Source organism: Artemia sp. Qi Xiang Cuo, chromosome 4, assembly GCF_049724085.1.
Source record: "Artemia sp. Qi Xiang Cuo chromosome 4, ASM4972408v1, whole genome shotgun sequence".
Lineage (NCBI taxonomy): Eukaryota > Metazoa > Arthropoda > Branchiopoda > Anostraca > Artemiidae > Artemia > Artemia sp. Qi Xiang Cuo.
In genome coordinates this window covers 84,285,068-84,302,378 of record NC_142797.1, presented here as the reverse complement: position 1 = coordinate 84,302,378, position 17,311 = coordinate 84,285,068, and the positions used below count along the sequence as shown (strand labels likewise).

At 31.8% G+C, this 17,311-nt stretch overlaps 1 protein-coding gene across 1 annotated transcript in view; it reads right to left on the bottom strand.

Annotated features, from left to right (window-relative positions):
* Window positions 1–545: 545 nt before the first annotated feature.
* The window catches only part of LOC148953543 (uncharacterized), a 174,957-nt gene continuing 158,191 nt past the window's right edge, over window positions 546–17,311 (bottom strand). The window contains exons 4-5 of the mRNA XM_089087733.1: window positions 14,283–14,417; window positions 546–732 (exon numbers count right to left, since the gene is read on the bottom strand). Of these exons, the coding sequence (XP_088943859.1) occupies window positions 620–732; window positions 14,283–14,417 (248 nt within the window). The 3' untranslated portion in view covers window positions 546–619. The remainder of the gene's footprint in view (window positions 733–14,282; window positions 14,418–17,311) is intronic.

The following is a 17,311-nucleotide window of genomic DNA, read 5'->3' as shown; positions in this document are numbered from 1 at the left end:
TCCCCGTCCATTAATTTTTTCCCGAAGTTGCTCTTATATTTAGTCGTTCAGTAGCTTGGAACAGATTAATTTATTCTGCGGGAATATTTTTTTTAACTTAATCCCGTGGAACTTTTGGAAATTGGGTAGGTTTGATTAGGCACGTGCTTAGAAAGACGGTCACTTCAGACCTGTATCTCCCGAACTTTCATGATGTTTCATATAATTTATTGTTTTATTCCATATAGCTCATCTTTTTTAGTGCTTTTCAGCTTTTGACCACTCCCCTATCGAGGTTTTGCCCCTTCCCAAAAACTTCTGCGTACGAGCCAGAGTTAACATATAAACTTTAGTTAAAGTCCTCCCTTCTTCAGGTATGAAATATTGAGAAAGTAGTTATAATTCGTTTCCGCACAAAAACCTAGTTACGAGTTCTGTACAGGAAAGATAAGAAGAAAAAAGTGAGAATATATATATATATATATATATATATATATATATATATATATATATATATATATATATATATATATATATATATATATATATATATATATATATATATATATATATATATATATATATATATATATATATATATGTTTTATAAAAGCATCATTAATATATGGCGATCGTTTTTTCAAAGGACTTCCTCTAAGGATCCAATGCCTGGTCTTGTATGTGGCGAGCTATCCAAACTGTCCATTTCGATGGCAATTTGGCTGTTTTCTGAAAGATCTGGCTTTGAATCACCTAATAAAAGAAAATACATGTAAAATAATTCTTTTTAGCAAATTGTTGTACTATTAAATTGACGTGGTGGACCAAAGAAAAGATACCCTCCCATCCAGACAATCATAAAAGCCTCTTTGTTTAGATCTAATAAAAAAAAGCTCAAAGGCTATTAGCTTACCTACCACAAATAAATTTATTTATAGACTTACGATAGATTTAGCGTTATACTCATGAGGAGGGGGATTCGGTTTCAACACCCCCCCGCCCTCTGTAAAAAATTCTGTTGAGAATTTCACCTAGTTCTGCTTCTCTCATTGATAATATATTTACGATCAGCATATGTAGATTAAACTGACAATCCACATTCATTTTTTTTCAGAAAAGTGCAAATTTTGCTCTGGCTTTTAGTAAGTATAGGGGTTTTGAACCCTACCCATGTAAATTTCTGCTCGTTTTGAGTTTGACTCGTTTATTTATGTAACATCTGTTCGTTTTGGGTTTCATTTATTTATCGATGCTGATTTGTGGTAGTTTAAAAATAATCCAAGTTATACGTTTCAACGAAAATATTCCAAAATGCACTTTGAAACATAATCAGAATGTAACACTGACAAGATAATGTACAACGCTACAAAAATATTCCAAGTCATACGTTTCAACTAATAAAATCCAAAATGCACTTTGAAACCTCAACAAAATTTAACACTGACAAGATAAACCATGACACAACCCTGCAAAAATATTCCAAATCTTAAGTTTCAATGAAAAAATTCCAAAATGGACTTTGAAACATCAACAGAATTTAACACTGACAAGATAAACAACTACACAACACTACACAAATATTCCAAGTCATACGTTTTAACGAAAAAAAAATCCAAAATGAACAGTGAAACAACAACAGAATGTAACACTGACAAGATAAACCACAACACTACAAAATATTCCAAGTCATACGTTTTCTACGAAATAAAAAAAAATTCGAAAATGCACTTTGAAACATCAACAGAATGTAACACTGACAAGATAAACCACTACACAACACTACAAAATATTCTAAGTCATATGTTTCAACCAAAAAATTCCAAAATGCACTTTGAAATATCAACAGAGGTAACACTGACAAGATAAACCACAACATTATAAAAATATTCCAAGTCATACGTTTAAACAAAAAATTTCCAAATTCCACTTTGAAACATCAGTAGAATGTAAGACTGACAAGATAAACCACTACACTACAAAAATATTTCAAGTCATGCGTTTCAACGAAGAAATTCCAAAATGCACTATGAAATATCAACAGAATATAGCATTGACAAGACAAACCACGACACAACGCTACAAAAATATTTCAAGTCATACGTTTCAACAAAAAAAAATCCAAAATGCACTTTGAAACATCAAAACAGTGTAACATTGACAAAATGAGCCATGACACAACACTACCAAAAATAGTCCAAATCATACGTTTCAACAAAAAAAAATTCCAAAATACACTTTGAAACATCAACAGAATGTAACACTGACAAGATGAACCACGACATAACTCTATAAAAATATTCCAAGTCATACATTTTTAACGAAGAAACTGCATAAAATCAGATGTATTTTAAACGTGGATGTTCTTATTTCTGAAAACTAAAACCCAACTTTATTAAAAAATCTAATATTATTAATAAAATCAGATGTATTTTAAACGTGGATTTTCTTATCTCTGAAAACTAAAACCCAACTTTATTACAAAATCAAATATTATTAATAAAATCAGATGTATTTTAAATATGGATGTTCTTATTTCTGAAAACTAAGACCCGACTTTATTAAAAAATCATATATTATTATTTATTTCAGATATATTTAAAACGTGGATGTTCTTATTTCTGAAAACTAGAACCCAACTTTATTAAAAAAACAAATATTTCTAAATTAAGGATCTATAAACCTATTTAATTCGTAACATTTGTTTAGAATAAACTGTATTTTATGTTAAAAATATACTCTTTTAGCAGTTCTTATCCATTATAAGATAACCAGACCTCTAAATTAAGGATCTATAAACCCATTTGCGGGTACCATTTATTCAGAATAAACTATATTTTTTTGGTAGAAATAAACATTTTCTAGCAGTCTCTAGCCATTACTAGATAGCCAGACCTCTAAATTAAGGATCTATAAACCCATTTCTGGGTACCGTTTGTTCAGAATAAACTATATTTTATGGTAGAAATCAAAAATTTTAGCAGTTCTTACCCATTATGAGTTGTCCAAATCTCTAAATTAAGGACCTATAAACCCATTTTTGGGTACTATATGTTCAAAATAAACTATATGTTTCGGTAGAAATAAACATTTTTAGCAGTCCATAGCCACTACGAGATAGCCAGACCTCTAAATTAAGGATCTATAGACCCATTTATGCGTATGATTTGTTTAGAATAAACTGTATTTTATGTTAAAAATAAACACTTTTAGCAGTTCTTAGCCATTATGAGATGGCCATACCTCTAAATTATGGATCTATAAACTCATTTGTGGGTACCATTTGTTCAGGATAAACTATATTTTTTGGCAGAAATAAACATTTTTGCAGTCCTTAGCCATTACGAGATAGCCAGACTTCTAAATTAAGGATCTATAAACCCATTTGTGCTTATGATTTGTTTAGAATAAACTGTATTTTATGTTAAAAATAAACACTTTTAGCCGTTCTTGGCCATAATGAGATGGCCAGATCTCTAAATTAAGGATCTATAAACAAATTTGTGAGTACCATTTGTTCAGAAGAAACTAAATTTTTTGGTATAAATAAACATTTTAGCAGTCCTTAGCTATTACGAGATAGCCAGGCCTCTAAATTAAGGATCTATAAACCCATTTGTGCGTATGATTTGTTTAGAATAAACTGTATTTTATATTAAAAATAAACACTTTTAGCAGTTCTTAGCCATTATGAGATGCCCAGACCTCTAAATTAAGGATCTACAAACCCATTTGTCGGTACCATTGTTCAGAAGAAACTATATTTTTTTTATAGAGATAAACATTTTTAGCAGTCCTTAGCCCTTACGAGATTGCAAGGTCTCTAAATTAAGGATCTATAGACCCATTTGTGGTTATGATCTGTTTAGAATAAACTGTATTTTATGATAGAAATAACATTTTAGCCGTTCTTAGCCATTAAGAGATGGCCATACCTCTAAATTAAGGATCTATAAACCCATTTTTGCGTACCATTTGTTTAGAATAAACTATATTTTTGGTAGAAATAAACATTTTTGCAGTCCTTAGCCATTACGAGATAGCCAGACCTCTAAATTAAGGATCTATAAACCCATTTGTGCTTATGATTTGTTTAGAATAACCTTTTTTATTTTAAAATAAACACTTTTAGCAGTCCTTAGCTATTATGAGATGGTCAGATCTCTAAATTAAGGATCTATAAACCCATTTATGGGTACGATTTGTTCAGAATAAACTATATTTTTGGTAGAAATAAACCTTTTTGCAGTCCTCAGCCATTACGAGATAGCCAGACCTCTAAACTAAGGATCTATAAACCCATTTGAGCGTACCATTTGTTCAGCATAAACTAAATATTTTGGTAGAAATGATCACTTTTAGCAGTTCTTATCCATTATAAGATGGTCAGACCTCTAAATTAAGGATTTATAAGCCCATTTGTGGGTACCTTTGTTCAGAATAAACTATATTTTTTGTTAGAAATCAACATTTTTTGCAGTCCTTAGCCATTACGAGATAGCCAGACTTCTAAATTAAGGATCTATAAACCCATTTGTGCTTATGATTTGTTTAGAATAAACTGTATTTTATGTTAAAAATAAACACTTTTAGCCGTTCTTAGCCATTAAGAGATGGCCAGACCTCTAAATTAAGGATCTATAAACGCATTTGAGGGTACCATTTGTTCAGCAGAAACTATATTTTTCGGTAGAAATAAGGACTTTTAGCAGTTCTTATTCATTATGAGATGGCCAGACTTCTAAATTATAAATTAAGGATCTATAAACCGATTCTTGCGTATGATCTGTTTAGAATAAACTGTATTTATGTAAAAAATAAACACTATTACCAGTTCTTAGCCATTATAATATGGCCAGACCTCTAAATTTAGGATTTATAAACCTATTTGTGGTTACCATTTGTTCTGAATAAAATATATATTTTTTGGTAGAAATAAACATTTTTAGCAGCCCATATATTTGGATGGAATCTGTTAATAATCACGAATACGGAACAGTTTAAAAGTCCCCTAATTCACGGCCTAATGAACCTATTACGAGGTTTGCAAGAGACAGAGTTTTGGCGAAAAACCGATAACTTGAACGGAAGTCAGTAGTTTAGAAAGAAAGTAGAAATGATATACTTAAGGATAGTAGCTTAGAATAAAGATAATAACTAAATTAATTATATATAAACTATTTAATTATAAAAAAGCAACTGACATCAAAGAAATAGTTAACGCCATTTCGATTGTCTATAATGTCAACTATATATTGAAAAGCAATCTCAAAAGCAGGTCGTCTAGTACGCATTATATTAAATACTTAACCTAAGTTACTAACTTTATGCATCATGTTCTCCCAACCCCCTCAGCTTTATCGGCTAAGTAGATATATGAGGTACTGTTTTTACATGACGGTGTTTTATTATATTCCTCTCTACAAAGTAGGTCAAATTCCAGCTTCACAGGCTGTTTTTAGATCTAGTTTCTTACATGAGTAGATTTATCGTGATAGGCTATTTTTATAACTAGGTCGAAATGTATAGATGCATTACTACTAATACTTGGTAAAAGCTTGTACATATTGCCTTTTTGTCAATTGATCTTCCCATTTATCTTAACGGTAAATATTATTGTAAAAACCACTTTATGAAAAAAGGGACTGAAACTCTCAAAAGGGCAGTAGATCGAAGTGAAAAAAGAACAATTGGAATCACCCTGGTCGAAAATATCTGCCACTAGAGGTTTCACTCCACATTTTGTGAACTTGACAGGATCCTATTTTACCCTGGGATTCCCTGATGTCTCTTTCTTTTTAATTTCCCCAGTGCTAGTGGGGTCTTGGAATATGGCAGAGAGGCGTTAGTAGTGGAAGCCCTTGACATTTCACGGGATGCTCCTTATTAGGGAGGCAATTGGACACCATCCAGAACGCTACCATCGTATATTACGACCAATGCATATATTTACAGGTGAACGGGAGTCCAAATATTTAAGAGTAAAAATAGCCTTTGACGATAAATCTACTCAAGTAAGAAACTAGATATAAAAACAGAGTGTGACGGTGGGCGAGCATCGAATTATTTCTTCAGGAATTTATCACATTTTTCGTGCATGGACATAGAATGAGAATAATTATTTAAATTTTCGAAGAGAGAAAAGGGTTAAAAGATTTTGAACTACTGACAAAAATATATGTAACTAATAATTAATTGTATTTCAACCTTCTTTATTAGCTTCATCCTCTAATATCTTAATAACATACTGAGCACTGCAAATTTGAAAACAGACGGGAAATTTATGGAAAATATGTTTTTGACAATGGATTAGACTATAACTAATTTTGTCTCCAAAGCCAGATAGGAACATCTCGCGGAAACAAAAGATACAACTTCAGAATTTATACTTCAATAATTCTTAATTTCCTTATAACTTTTAATGGATTCAGTTAAACGAAATAAATTAAAGATATTAAAAATCATTATTAAAAGACAGTTCGGTTGATATATGTATATTGCAAAATTACTTCACCTCGATCAAAAATTAGAAATTAGAAATACAGCGCATCAATAAATCAAAGTGTGGGAGTTTCACGGGCCTATCTACAAGAAATATAAAAATTGTTGCTTCTTTCTATGAAAATATGTGAAATGGAAGATTCAACCTGGTAAGAGTGATGAATGTGTGATAGTAGTCAAAGAACTTCCCAATTTCGTGACACTCAGGGGGAAAAATCTTAGAAAATCTTAGGTAATTCACTGTTTAAGTGAAACAATCTTTGACACTTTTGCCTGTAATATAAGTTTTCTGTTCTATGGAAGCCAATTTGATTTTTTTGAAAAAGAGGAAAACACCCCAAAGGGTGCAACGGGTATTGATAAAATTTACAGTATCAAATATAGCACATCAATGAATTTTAGTGTGGGGGTTTCACGTGCCTATCTACAAGAAATAAAGAATTTGTTGCTTTTTCCGTGAAAATATATAAAAATGGGAAATTCAACCTCATAAGATTGATGAATGTGTGGTAGTAGTCAAAGAACTTCACAATTTTGCGAAGACTCAAGGGAAAAATCTTAGAAAATCATGGTTATACACTATATCAGTGAAAAAATTTCTGACAATTTGCCTGTAATCTAAGTTTTGTATTCTATTGAAGCATATTTGAATTTTTGAAAAAGGGGAAAACTAAAAGTCACATAATTAAATATAGCACATCAATGAATTTTAGTGTGGGGGTTTCACGTGCCTATCTACAAGAAATAAAGAATTTGTTGCTTTTTCAATGAAAATATATAAAAATGGGAAATTCAACCTGGTAAGATTGATGAATGTGTTTTAGTAGTCAAAGAACTTCACAATTTTGCGAAGAGTCAGAGCAAAAATATTAGAAATCATGGTTAATCAATGTATCAATGAAGAATCTTCGACAATTCGCCCGTAATCAATCACAGGCAAAATAAAAAAAGGCATTGCTAGACAATATCACTAATGAATTTAAAGATGAATTGATGGAAAATAAAGTACATGTGAACATTATTACTACTATTGTTCATATAGTCAATGAACCTAATAATACCAAAGATGAAGCGCAGATTGAACCTGTAGATGATACCCCAGTAAGACAGTGCATGACTCAGAATGGAATAATGATTATTCTACTGATTATGAACTAAGAGAAAAGAATAGCTACAGTATCAAGAAAGAACATGATGAATTCTTTTATGGAACAGATTCAAAATGTCTAAAGTTGTTCAATGATATCAATAATGTATAATAATGTATGCAACATATTTTTATGCTAATATTCTAAATGTCGTTATTTCAATAAAAAAAATTATGCATTACGTTGTTGGCATAGGAAAATATTGGTAAGGTCTTAGTAAAGTCGGTTTCAATAAATCTGATTTTGCATAGACTGTTCAAAAGCCTATTATGCATTTTAAAAATCACAAACTTTTTTTTACAAGAGTCAGAATTAAATTGGGATTTTTTTCTTATTAGAAAAAATATTCAGAATTTAAGTATATTTTTTTCTATATTCTACGGAAAAATTCAGAACAGAACTTGAAATTTTTCCTCGTGTTTGAGAAAATTCGGTACTGAACTGGAACTTTTTTCTCTTCTTTGGAAAAATTTTGAATTGAACTGTAGCTTTTTTTCTATTCTTTGAGAAAATTCAGAATTAAAGTGGAGCCTTTTCTCTTCTGGTGGAGAAATTCAAAAGAGAACGAACTTTTCTTCACTTCTTTGAGAAAACTAAGATTTAAGTTATAACTGTTTCTATCTTCTACGAAAAAATTCAGAACAGAACTTGATATTTTTGTCTCTTTTAAGAGAAAATTCAGCACTGAAGTGGATCCTTTTTCCTCTTCCTTGGAAAAATTCAGAATTGAACTGTAACTTTTTTTCTCTCTTCCTTTAGAAAATTCAGAAGACTGTTATTCGTTATTTTTACTATTAGAAACATAATGTTTGTAGCAACACTTTTCTTTTTTCTGACTTGGAAGTTTTTTGAAATTGGAAAATTATTTAACTTTTTTTTATTATTATTTATGTGGCTACATCAATCATACTCTATGGTTGCTCATGTACACTACGCGGCTGTCTCAGTGGTACTCTATGGCTGGTTATAGACACTACCTTGTTTATTGTATATATTAAACCATTAATTTTCGAACATGGGAAGACAAACACCTACATAATATTTAAAAAAAAAGTGAAAATGAAATATTCAAAGAAAGTGCATGCACACGATAAAATCTTCGGTGCGTTGAAGGCTGACAAGGAGAAATATTTGAACTATAAAACAAGCATTAATGGGAATCTTATTGGAAGTGTATGCATACTTTGTTATGACAGCAAGGAGCTAAATTCCTTTGGAGTACCCAAGAATTTCCATCCCAAATGGTGGATATACTAGATTATCATTTCCGGAAAAGTTAGTGCTCAAAGGGAATGCAAACATAAAAATAATCGTCGATGATGGGGGACAACACCTTGCTACTGTTAGTGGAAACATATTACCTGTTGATAGATCCTATCATAACCGTTCTGGTATTAACATTGTAAAGAAGACAACAAGAAGACATGGCTACTGCTGCACTAATGTTATTAACTATATCTTGTCTACATGCCAAAATTGTTACCTTTGCAAAAATAATTTGAAACTACTCAGTGAAATCACAGCCAAAATAAAAAGGGCATTGGTTGATAATATCACTAATGATAATATAGATGAATTGATGGAAAAAGGCGTAATTAAACATTATTACTACCATTGATTATATACCAAAATAAATAGTCAATGAACCCACTAATACCAAAGACAAAGCGCATATTGACCCTGTAGGAGACACCCCAGTAAAGATTGTGTAAGACTCAAAATGGATTGATGATTATTCTACTGATTATGAACTAAAAGAAGAGAGTAGCTACACTATCGAGAAAGAACATGAAGAATTATTTTATGGAACAGATTAAAAATATCCAAAGCTATTCAATAATAATAATAATGTATAATAATGTATGTAACATATTTTTTACGTTAATATTCTACATATCAATATTTTAATAAAAATATTTTATAAATTACTTTGTTAAGTTTCAATTATTTTTAGGGTTCGCTATCAAATCGAACGTTAAACGTGTATACTCTTATTAATCAAAAATAAAACACACGTCTCAAATGTTGTCATCTCTTCAGCTCTACATATAGATGGAAGCACACCTTTTCACCTCTTTGTATAGATGACAGCACACCCGCTCGGAAACACAGGCATAGTGAGAGAGACAAGCAAAAAGTTAGGTTCACTTAGCATGACTCGCCAAGTTATACTACAATTCTGAATCTTCCCTAAGAAGAGAAAAAGTCCCAATTTAATTCTGAATCTTGTAAACAAAAATCTGTGATGGTTTAGGATAAATAATAGGCATCTGAACAGTCTATGCAAAATCAGATTTATTGAAACTAACTTTACTAAGACCTTACAATATTTTCCTAAAACCAACAATTTAATGCATTGAATAACGACATGTAGAATATTACCATAAAAATACATTATTATACATTATTAATATCATTGAACAACTTCTGTTTGATTAAGATTGATTAAGATAATGTTTTTCTAAGATTTTTCCCCTGACTCTTCGCAAAATTGTGAGGTTCTTTGACTACTACACCACATTCATCAATATTACCAGGTTGAATTTTCCATTTTATGTTTTTTCATCGAAAAAGCAACAAATTTTACATTTCTTGTACATTAATAAAAAAAAACTTTCCGAAAAATAAGTTTTTCAAAGAAAAGTAAAGGCCATTTTAAAGTTAAGCTCAGCAGATACAAATACTAGTTAAAATTAAAACTCAAAACGATCAGAAATTACTATTTAAGAATAAATGAAACCCAAAATGAACAGAAATTAAATAAACAATCATAGCAAGAAACATCCAACAAGTAATAATATAAATCAATAAATAGATCTTAAAGCGACTAATTTTTAGATTGAATATGAAAATCAAGCAATTTGAAAAAAAACAATTGAATATGAAAAAAAACAATTTGCTATTGAAGTATAAATGAAACTTAAAAAACAGAAATTAAATAAACAACCAATGCGAATAAACATACAATAGATATTACTATAAACGAATAAATACATATTAAAACAAGCGAAACTTAAATTGAGTATGCAAATCAAGCTTAATACAAACAAAAACCCTACAAACAAGAGTTTGGCTATCGCCTCGTTCTCTCGCTATAAAAATATAAAACCTACTGCGTCATTGGCGCTTCACTGAAAACGAATTTTTTTTACAAATATCGTCTTTTGCACTTAATATTGAAAATAAACATTAAAATTATAGTAAAATTTTGAACTGATAAGCTTTCAGCAATTAATATCATTATACATAAAATATTCAGTTTAATTTATTAGTTTTTTTTAAAGTTGTTCAAAACGAATATGCTTTCACTACAAACAAGAGTTTGGATACTGCCCCCTTCCTTAACTGTAAATAAAAACCAAAATACTACTGCTTCATTGGTGCTTAACTGACAACGAATTGTATTACAAATATTTTCTTTTCCAGTTCTTACAGCATTGAAAATAAAAAAAATTACAGTGAAATAAATTCTTGAATTGACGGATCTTTCAATAATTAATATCATTATACATCAAATATTCAATTTGATATTTTTTATGCATTCCAAGACTGTTCAAGACACATATAGTTTCCAGTAAAGCGGCAATGGCGCAGTAGGTTTTGGACTTTTACAGTGATAGAAAGAGGCGATACCCAAACTTTTGTTTGTAGTGATTTTTGTTCATTTCAAGCTTTATTTGCATATTCAATTTAAGTTTCACTTATTTTAGGATTTATTTATTCATCTACATAAATATTTATTGTATATTTGTTTGCATTGATTGTTTATTTAAGTTCTGTTTGTCTTAAGTTTCATTTATACTTCAATAGGAAAATATTTTTTTTAGGCTTCATTTTCATATTCGATCTAAGCATTACTTGCTTTAAGATCTATTTATTCATTTATATTATTACTTGTTTTATGTCTTTTGCTATGATTGGTTAGTTAATTTCTTTTTGTTTTTGGGTTTCATTTATTCTTTAATAGTAATTTCTGGTCGTTTTGAGTTTGAATTTTAACAGGTATTTGTATCTGCTGAACTTAAGTTTAAAATGGCCTTTACTTTTCTTTGAAAAACTTATTTTTCGGACAGTTTTTAGTTAATTCATGTTGCTTTTTGATTGCTAAAAGTTTCAAGTTTTTAAAAATTCCTTATTTCAAAATCAAACTTTAAAAAACAATCAAATGTTCATCAAAGTATCTAAACTGGTATGAAAGTAACAGTATCAAAGTGAACAAATCGGTTTGTGTTAACTTCGAAGTTTTTATTATCTGATGTTTGAACTATTTTTAACAAAATGGCTATCTCAAAAATTTTATCGGATGGGTTTGGGGAAAAAGAATGTAGAGGGGGGGGGGAGGTCTAATTGCCGTTCGGTATCTTTTGATTCTTTAAAAGTGAACTAGAACGTTTTATTTTCAATCAAAAGAGCCCTCTCTGAAGTTTATTCGAGCATCCCTTCTATAAGAACCATACATACCCCCAGAGTATAACTTACAACGCCTGTCTCTGGGTCCCTGGGTTTTTTTTCAACCCTGGAATTTTAATATCTAATGTTTGAACTATTTTTAACGAAATGCTCATCCAAATTTTTATCGGATGGGTTAATCCATCCGATAAACCCAAAGGTGTGGAGGGCGGGAGGGGCTAGTTGCCCTTCGATCTAATTTTACTCTGAGAAAATTAACTAGAACTTTTAACTTCCATTCAAATGAGCCCTCTCTGACGTTTATACGAGCATCCATTTCATAAGAACAATATAAGGCCCCAGGACATTACTTACAACGCCTGCCCCCGGGCCCTGGGTGGTTGTGTCGACACCAGAATTTTTTTCATCTGACCTTTGAACTATTTTTAACAAAATGGCTATCTCAAAAAGATTTTGGGATGCATTCGGGGGTAAAGGGGCGTGGGGGGATAGTTGCTCTCTGATTTCTTTTGACTCTTAAAAACTGAACTAGAACTTTCAGTTTCCAATTAAATGAGCACTCTCTGAAGTTTGCACGAGTATCCCTTCCACAACAGCCGTATATGCCCTCTAGGCATAACGTACAACAGTTACCCCAGACACTGAAGGATTGTGTCAACCCCGGGGTTTTCGTTATATGATCTTTGAACCGTTTTGAAAAAAATGGCTCTCTCTAAGTTCTTATCGGATGGGTTTGAGGAAAATAGGACGAGGAGAGGGGGGATAGTTGCCCTCCGATCACTTGACTCTTAAAAAGGGCACTAGAACTCTCGTTTTTCAATCGAATGAGCCCCCTTTGAAGTTTATACGACGATTTCTTCTATATGTAGTGCCCCTGGGAATAAAAAAAAGGAAGTGTGAAGGGGGGAGGCTAGCTGCCCTCTTATCACTTTCGACTCTTATAAAGTGAATTACAACTTTCAATTTCCAATCAAATGAGCCATCTATGAAGTTTATACGAATATCCCTTCCATGACAACCATATATGCCCCCAAGGCACAACTTACTACGCCTACCCCCGGCCTTGAGGAGCTGTGTCGACACCGGAGTTTTTGTTATCTGATTTTTGAAGTATTTTTAATACATGCCTATTTCAAAATTTGTATATGAATTATTTAGGGTGTTTCGGAGGGGGGCGCTAGTTGCCCTCTGATCTATTTTGATTCTTAAAAAGTGAACAAGAACTTTAAATTTCCAATCAAAGGAGCCGTCTCTGAAGTTTATACGAACATCCCATTCATAAGAACCATATACGCTCCCAGGACAAAACTTAAAACGTCTACCCCCCCCGTGCCCTGGGGGTTGTGTTGACACCGGAGTTTTTTTAATGTAATTTTTGAACAATTTAAAAAAAAGCTGGCTATCTCAAAGTTTGTAGCGGATGATTTTGGGGAAAAAGGGGCGTGGGGGGCTAGTTGCCCTTAAATCTCTTGACTCTTAAAAAATGAATAAGAACTTTTAATTTCAAATCTAATGAGCACTCTGGGAAGTTTATACGAATATCCCTCTATTTAGGCTATTAGGATAGCCTAAATAGTCGTTAAAAAATGTTTTTGTTAGTAAGTCAATTAAGTAATAATGTAAAGTATTTAATCTTGAATAATTTTAATAATGTCCATATTAATGTATAGCTTAGATTTATTTCAGTTTTGTCTTTTGTTATAGCAATCAAGAAAGTTGCAGTTTATAGAGCTCTATGATAATAAATTTTTTCGCTCATTTTCTGCTGATTTTGTATACGCGTTCCTTACTTTCAAAATTGGCCCCCACTAAGCGTGAAAACAGATAATTCCATATGGATGTCTTCTTAATTTAAGATTCAGTTCTCTGGTATTCCTAATTTTTAAAGACGTATATGCATGGGCGTAGGTAGGGGGGGCAGGGGGGGGCAAATCCCCCCCCCCTAGACCTTCAAATTTCCATTAGACATGGCTGAAAAAGCAGATGGTTTGCAAAAAGCAGTTGATAAAACTCCATCACACTATTGACTGCCCCCCCCCCCTAGACAATATGCTGCCTAATGCTGCCTACGCCCATGCGTATATGGTTATATAACTTTCCGCTTAACCAATTTAGAGAATCAGATTTCAGCTTTAGTGTCATTCGTACTTTAACATGTACTCAGGTAAAAGTTAAGATGCAACTGCAGTTCAATTATAAAATTAGACCTCTTTAATAAAGTCAGTGATGTAAGTCTTAAATATTTACCATTAAGACCATCGATCATTGGATCACTTATTTTCTTGTCTGGTATTTCTCCATCATCTGTAACCATCATCTGGGCCTTCAAAAGGTTCTCATTTTTATTGTTCTCTGCCACTTCCTCTCTAGATTCTTGTTTGTCTGAAATGTAGATTAAGAGTTTTGTTTGAAACCCATTCACAGTTAAGTATTCAGGAAGCCCCCTCATCCCCTCTCACTTAATGAAAAAGAAAATGTAAAGATTTTCTTAGTGATTCATTCATTTAAGGAAACTAGCGAAACCGAGGGTTTGCCTTCTTTAAATGAATTTATACAATGGCCCTCTCTTGTTTTATTTTTTTTTCACCTTTTTTTGCGAGAGGATATAACCCTGAAACACCTCTATGGGGTGTTGTCCATGGTCCCCATTGAGGCTGATAACATAGTATCATTCGACATAGCATATAATATAGTTTATGGGTAAGCAGGTCTTTAAACTTTCAATTTTCATTTCATGCAGGAGAAGTTCGGTCTATTATGCGAAGGTCATTCATTTTCTATAACTTTGGAAACATATTTTGATCATTCAATGGAGAAAATGGAAATTTGATACTTAAAAATATCAAAATATTGGGGAGTGGAAGACATGACCAAATTTTCTCCCCTTTGACATACGTTTCTAGGATAGAATGATGGAGAATAATGACCATTTGTCAATTAGAAGCCCAATTAAGGCCTGAATTTCTCGACTAATCGCAATAAGTTCTTCAGATAAATCTGCAAGGAGTTGTGTGAAGTTTCTAATTGTGGCACACATTTTCGGGGCTTCTGAAATCAAAGGCTGACGGCATTTGTGGAACTTGGGTAAATTTTGAGTTTTCCCATTACTTGGCTATTTAGAAAAGTGAACATACCCCTGGATGGGGTTTTTGTACTCTTTACTTATCTAATTTTATTTTGAGCCCATCCTTAGAGTGACCCCTTGTTCTTTATCATAGAATGGTTACCAGAAATTCTGAAAACAAAAATAATATGATTGTTTTAAAGTAGTTTTCAGAATTGCGGAAGGAATTTTCTGCTGACAAGTAATAAGGAACAAGCTATCACTTTAAACTGCTTTCTAAGGGCTCAAATAAAGTCTGTAAAGGAAGCAATTTGTGTATTTGGAAAGAGCATAACAAGAAGCACTGAGCGTTGTATCCACTTTCTACCTAGCTAAGTAACGGAAAAAAACTCAAAAGTTACCGAAACTTGTCTTATTTTTCTGATTTTCTCGGTTTTTTCTTCTTTTTTTGACGGGGGGGGGGGAATTATTCATTTTGTTTTTACTAATGCAGTATTTTTACTAATGCAATGTTTTGCCGTTTTGACCAGCTAGAAGGTCTTTCAATAAGGATACTTATTATTATTTTTTTCATTAAATTTTGCACATGATTTAATCTGTAAAACTATCTTATTACCTTAGGCGATTGTTGAATATGAATGCTATTTAACTTTTTCAGAGTTAAATTCCCGTTTCTTTAAATTCCCTTCCATTTGTAAATCCAACCTATTTGTGTTTTGGAGAAGACGTTCTATGTTAAAAACAAATATGACGGGTTTGCTGTAAGCAATTTAAGAATCATTTCTGCCGTAAAGAATGCATATGCATTGTGGAGACATACCATCCTCAATTCAAAACATCGTGTCATCGTAATATGAACATTATATAGTTTATTCGTTACTCTTTTTAGAGATTAATTAAAAGAAAACTTTTTCCACAAAATAAGTTTTTCAAAGATAAGTAAAGAACTCTATGAGACCAAAAATGAGCATAAATTAAATCAAATAATCTACCAAGCGTAAAACTACCACAAATCAGCATCGATAAATAAATGAAACCCAAAACGGACAGATATCACAATAAAAATCCGAGTCAAACTAAGAACGAGCAGAAATTAACATGAGTAGGACTCAAAACCCCTATGCCTTCCGAAGTCCAGAACATAATTTGCACCTTACTGAAAAAAATACAAATAAATGTTCATTGTCAGTTTAATATACATTTACTGATATTTATTCCTTGAAATGTTAATAATATTTTGTTGATTAAAGTTATAAAAATGAAACATTTAATGTTTTTTTCAGTAAAGTGCAAATTATGTTCTGGCCTTGGGAAGGCATAGGGCGTTTTGAGGCCTGTTCATATTAATTTTTACTCGTTTTGAGTTTGATTCGGTTATTTATTGTAATTTCTGTTCGTTTTGGGTTTTATTTATTTATCGATGCTGGTTTGTGGTAGTTTTACGCTTGGTAGATTATTTTATTTAATTTATGCTCATTTTTGTGCCAGCAACAGGGACGCTTTTAAAAATCTGGACACAAATAGTAGGGTTTAATTTAGTTTTATACCTCCTCTAGTTGATCAGAAAAAATAAACTTGATACCATTCGCAAAAAAAGCTATCTATGCTCTGACAGCTTGGATACAATTGCACTCTTTTGATATAGTTAGTTTTTAAGAGCAGAAGTAGTAATTGAAGTAGCCCTGGAAGTTTGAACATAATACCCTCAGTTGTTCTTGGGATACTGCTGAGATGTCTTATTGGCAATCAGTATACACAAATTGCATTTAGATTTAATCTTCAGGCACCATTTTGTACTTAAACATAATGCGCAAATTGCATAACTGTGGGAGGCTGAACTACGCATTAGCCCAAGAGATACAGTTACAAGACCGTTCAGCTATTCTGAACAAAATAGCTATCTTAAATTTTGATTGGTGGTATTTGGACCATTATGAGCTAAAGAGGATGGCTGATTGCCCTCCAATCACTTTTGACTCTTAAAAAGGGTACTAAAACATTAAATTTTCAATCAAATTAGCTCCTTTAAAATATCAATGATATTACTAGCTAAGATAGAGCAGTGTTGCCTATGATATTGCTTATATGCCCTGTTGCCTACGATAATGCTTATATGCCCTTTTAATACAAGCATACTTATAGTCTTTTCGTTTAATGGAACCCCCCCCTAAACATTTCGACTTAATGTCCTCAGTGCTATTAGTTACAGTAG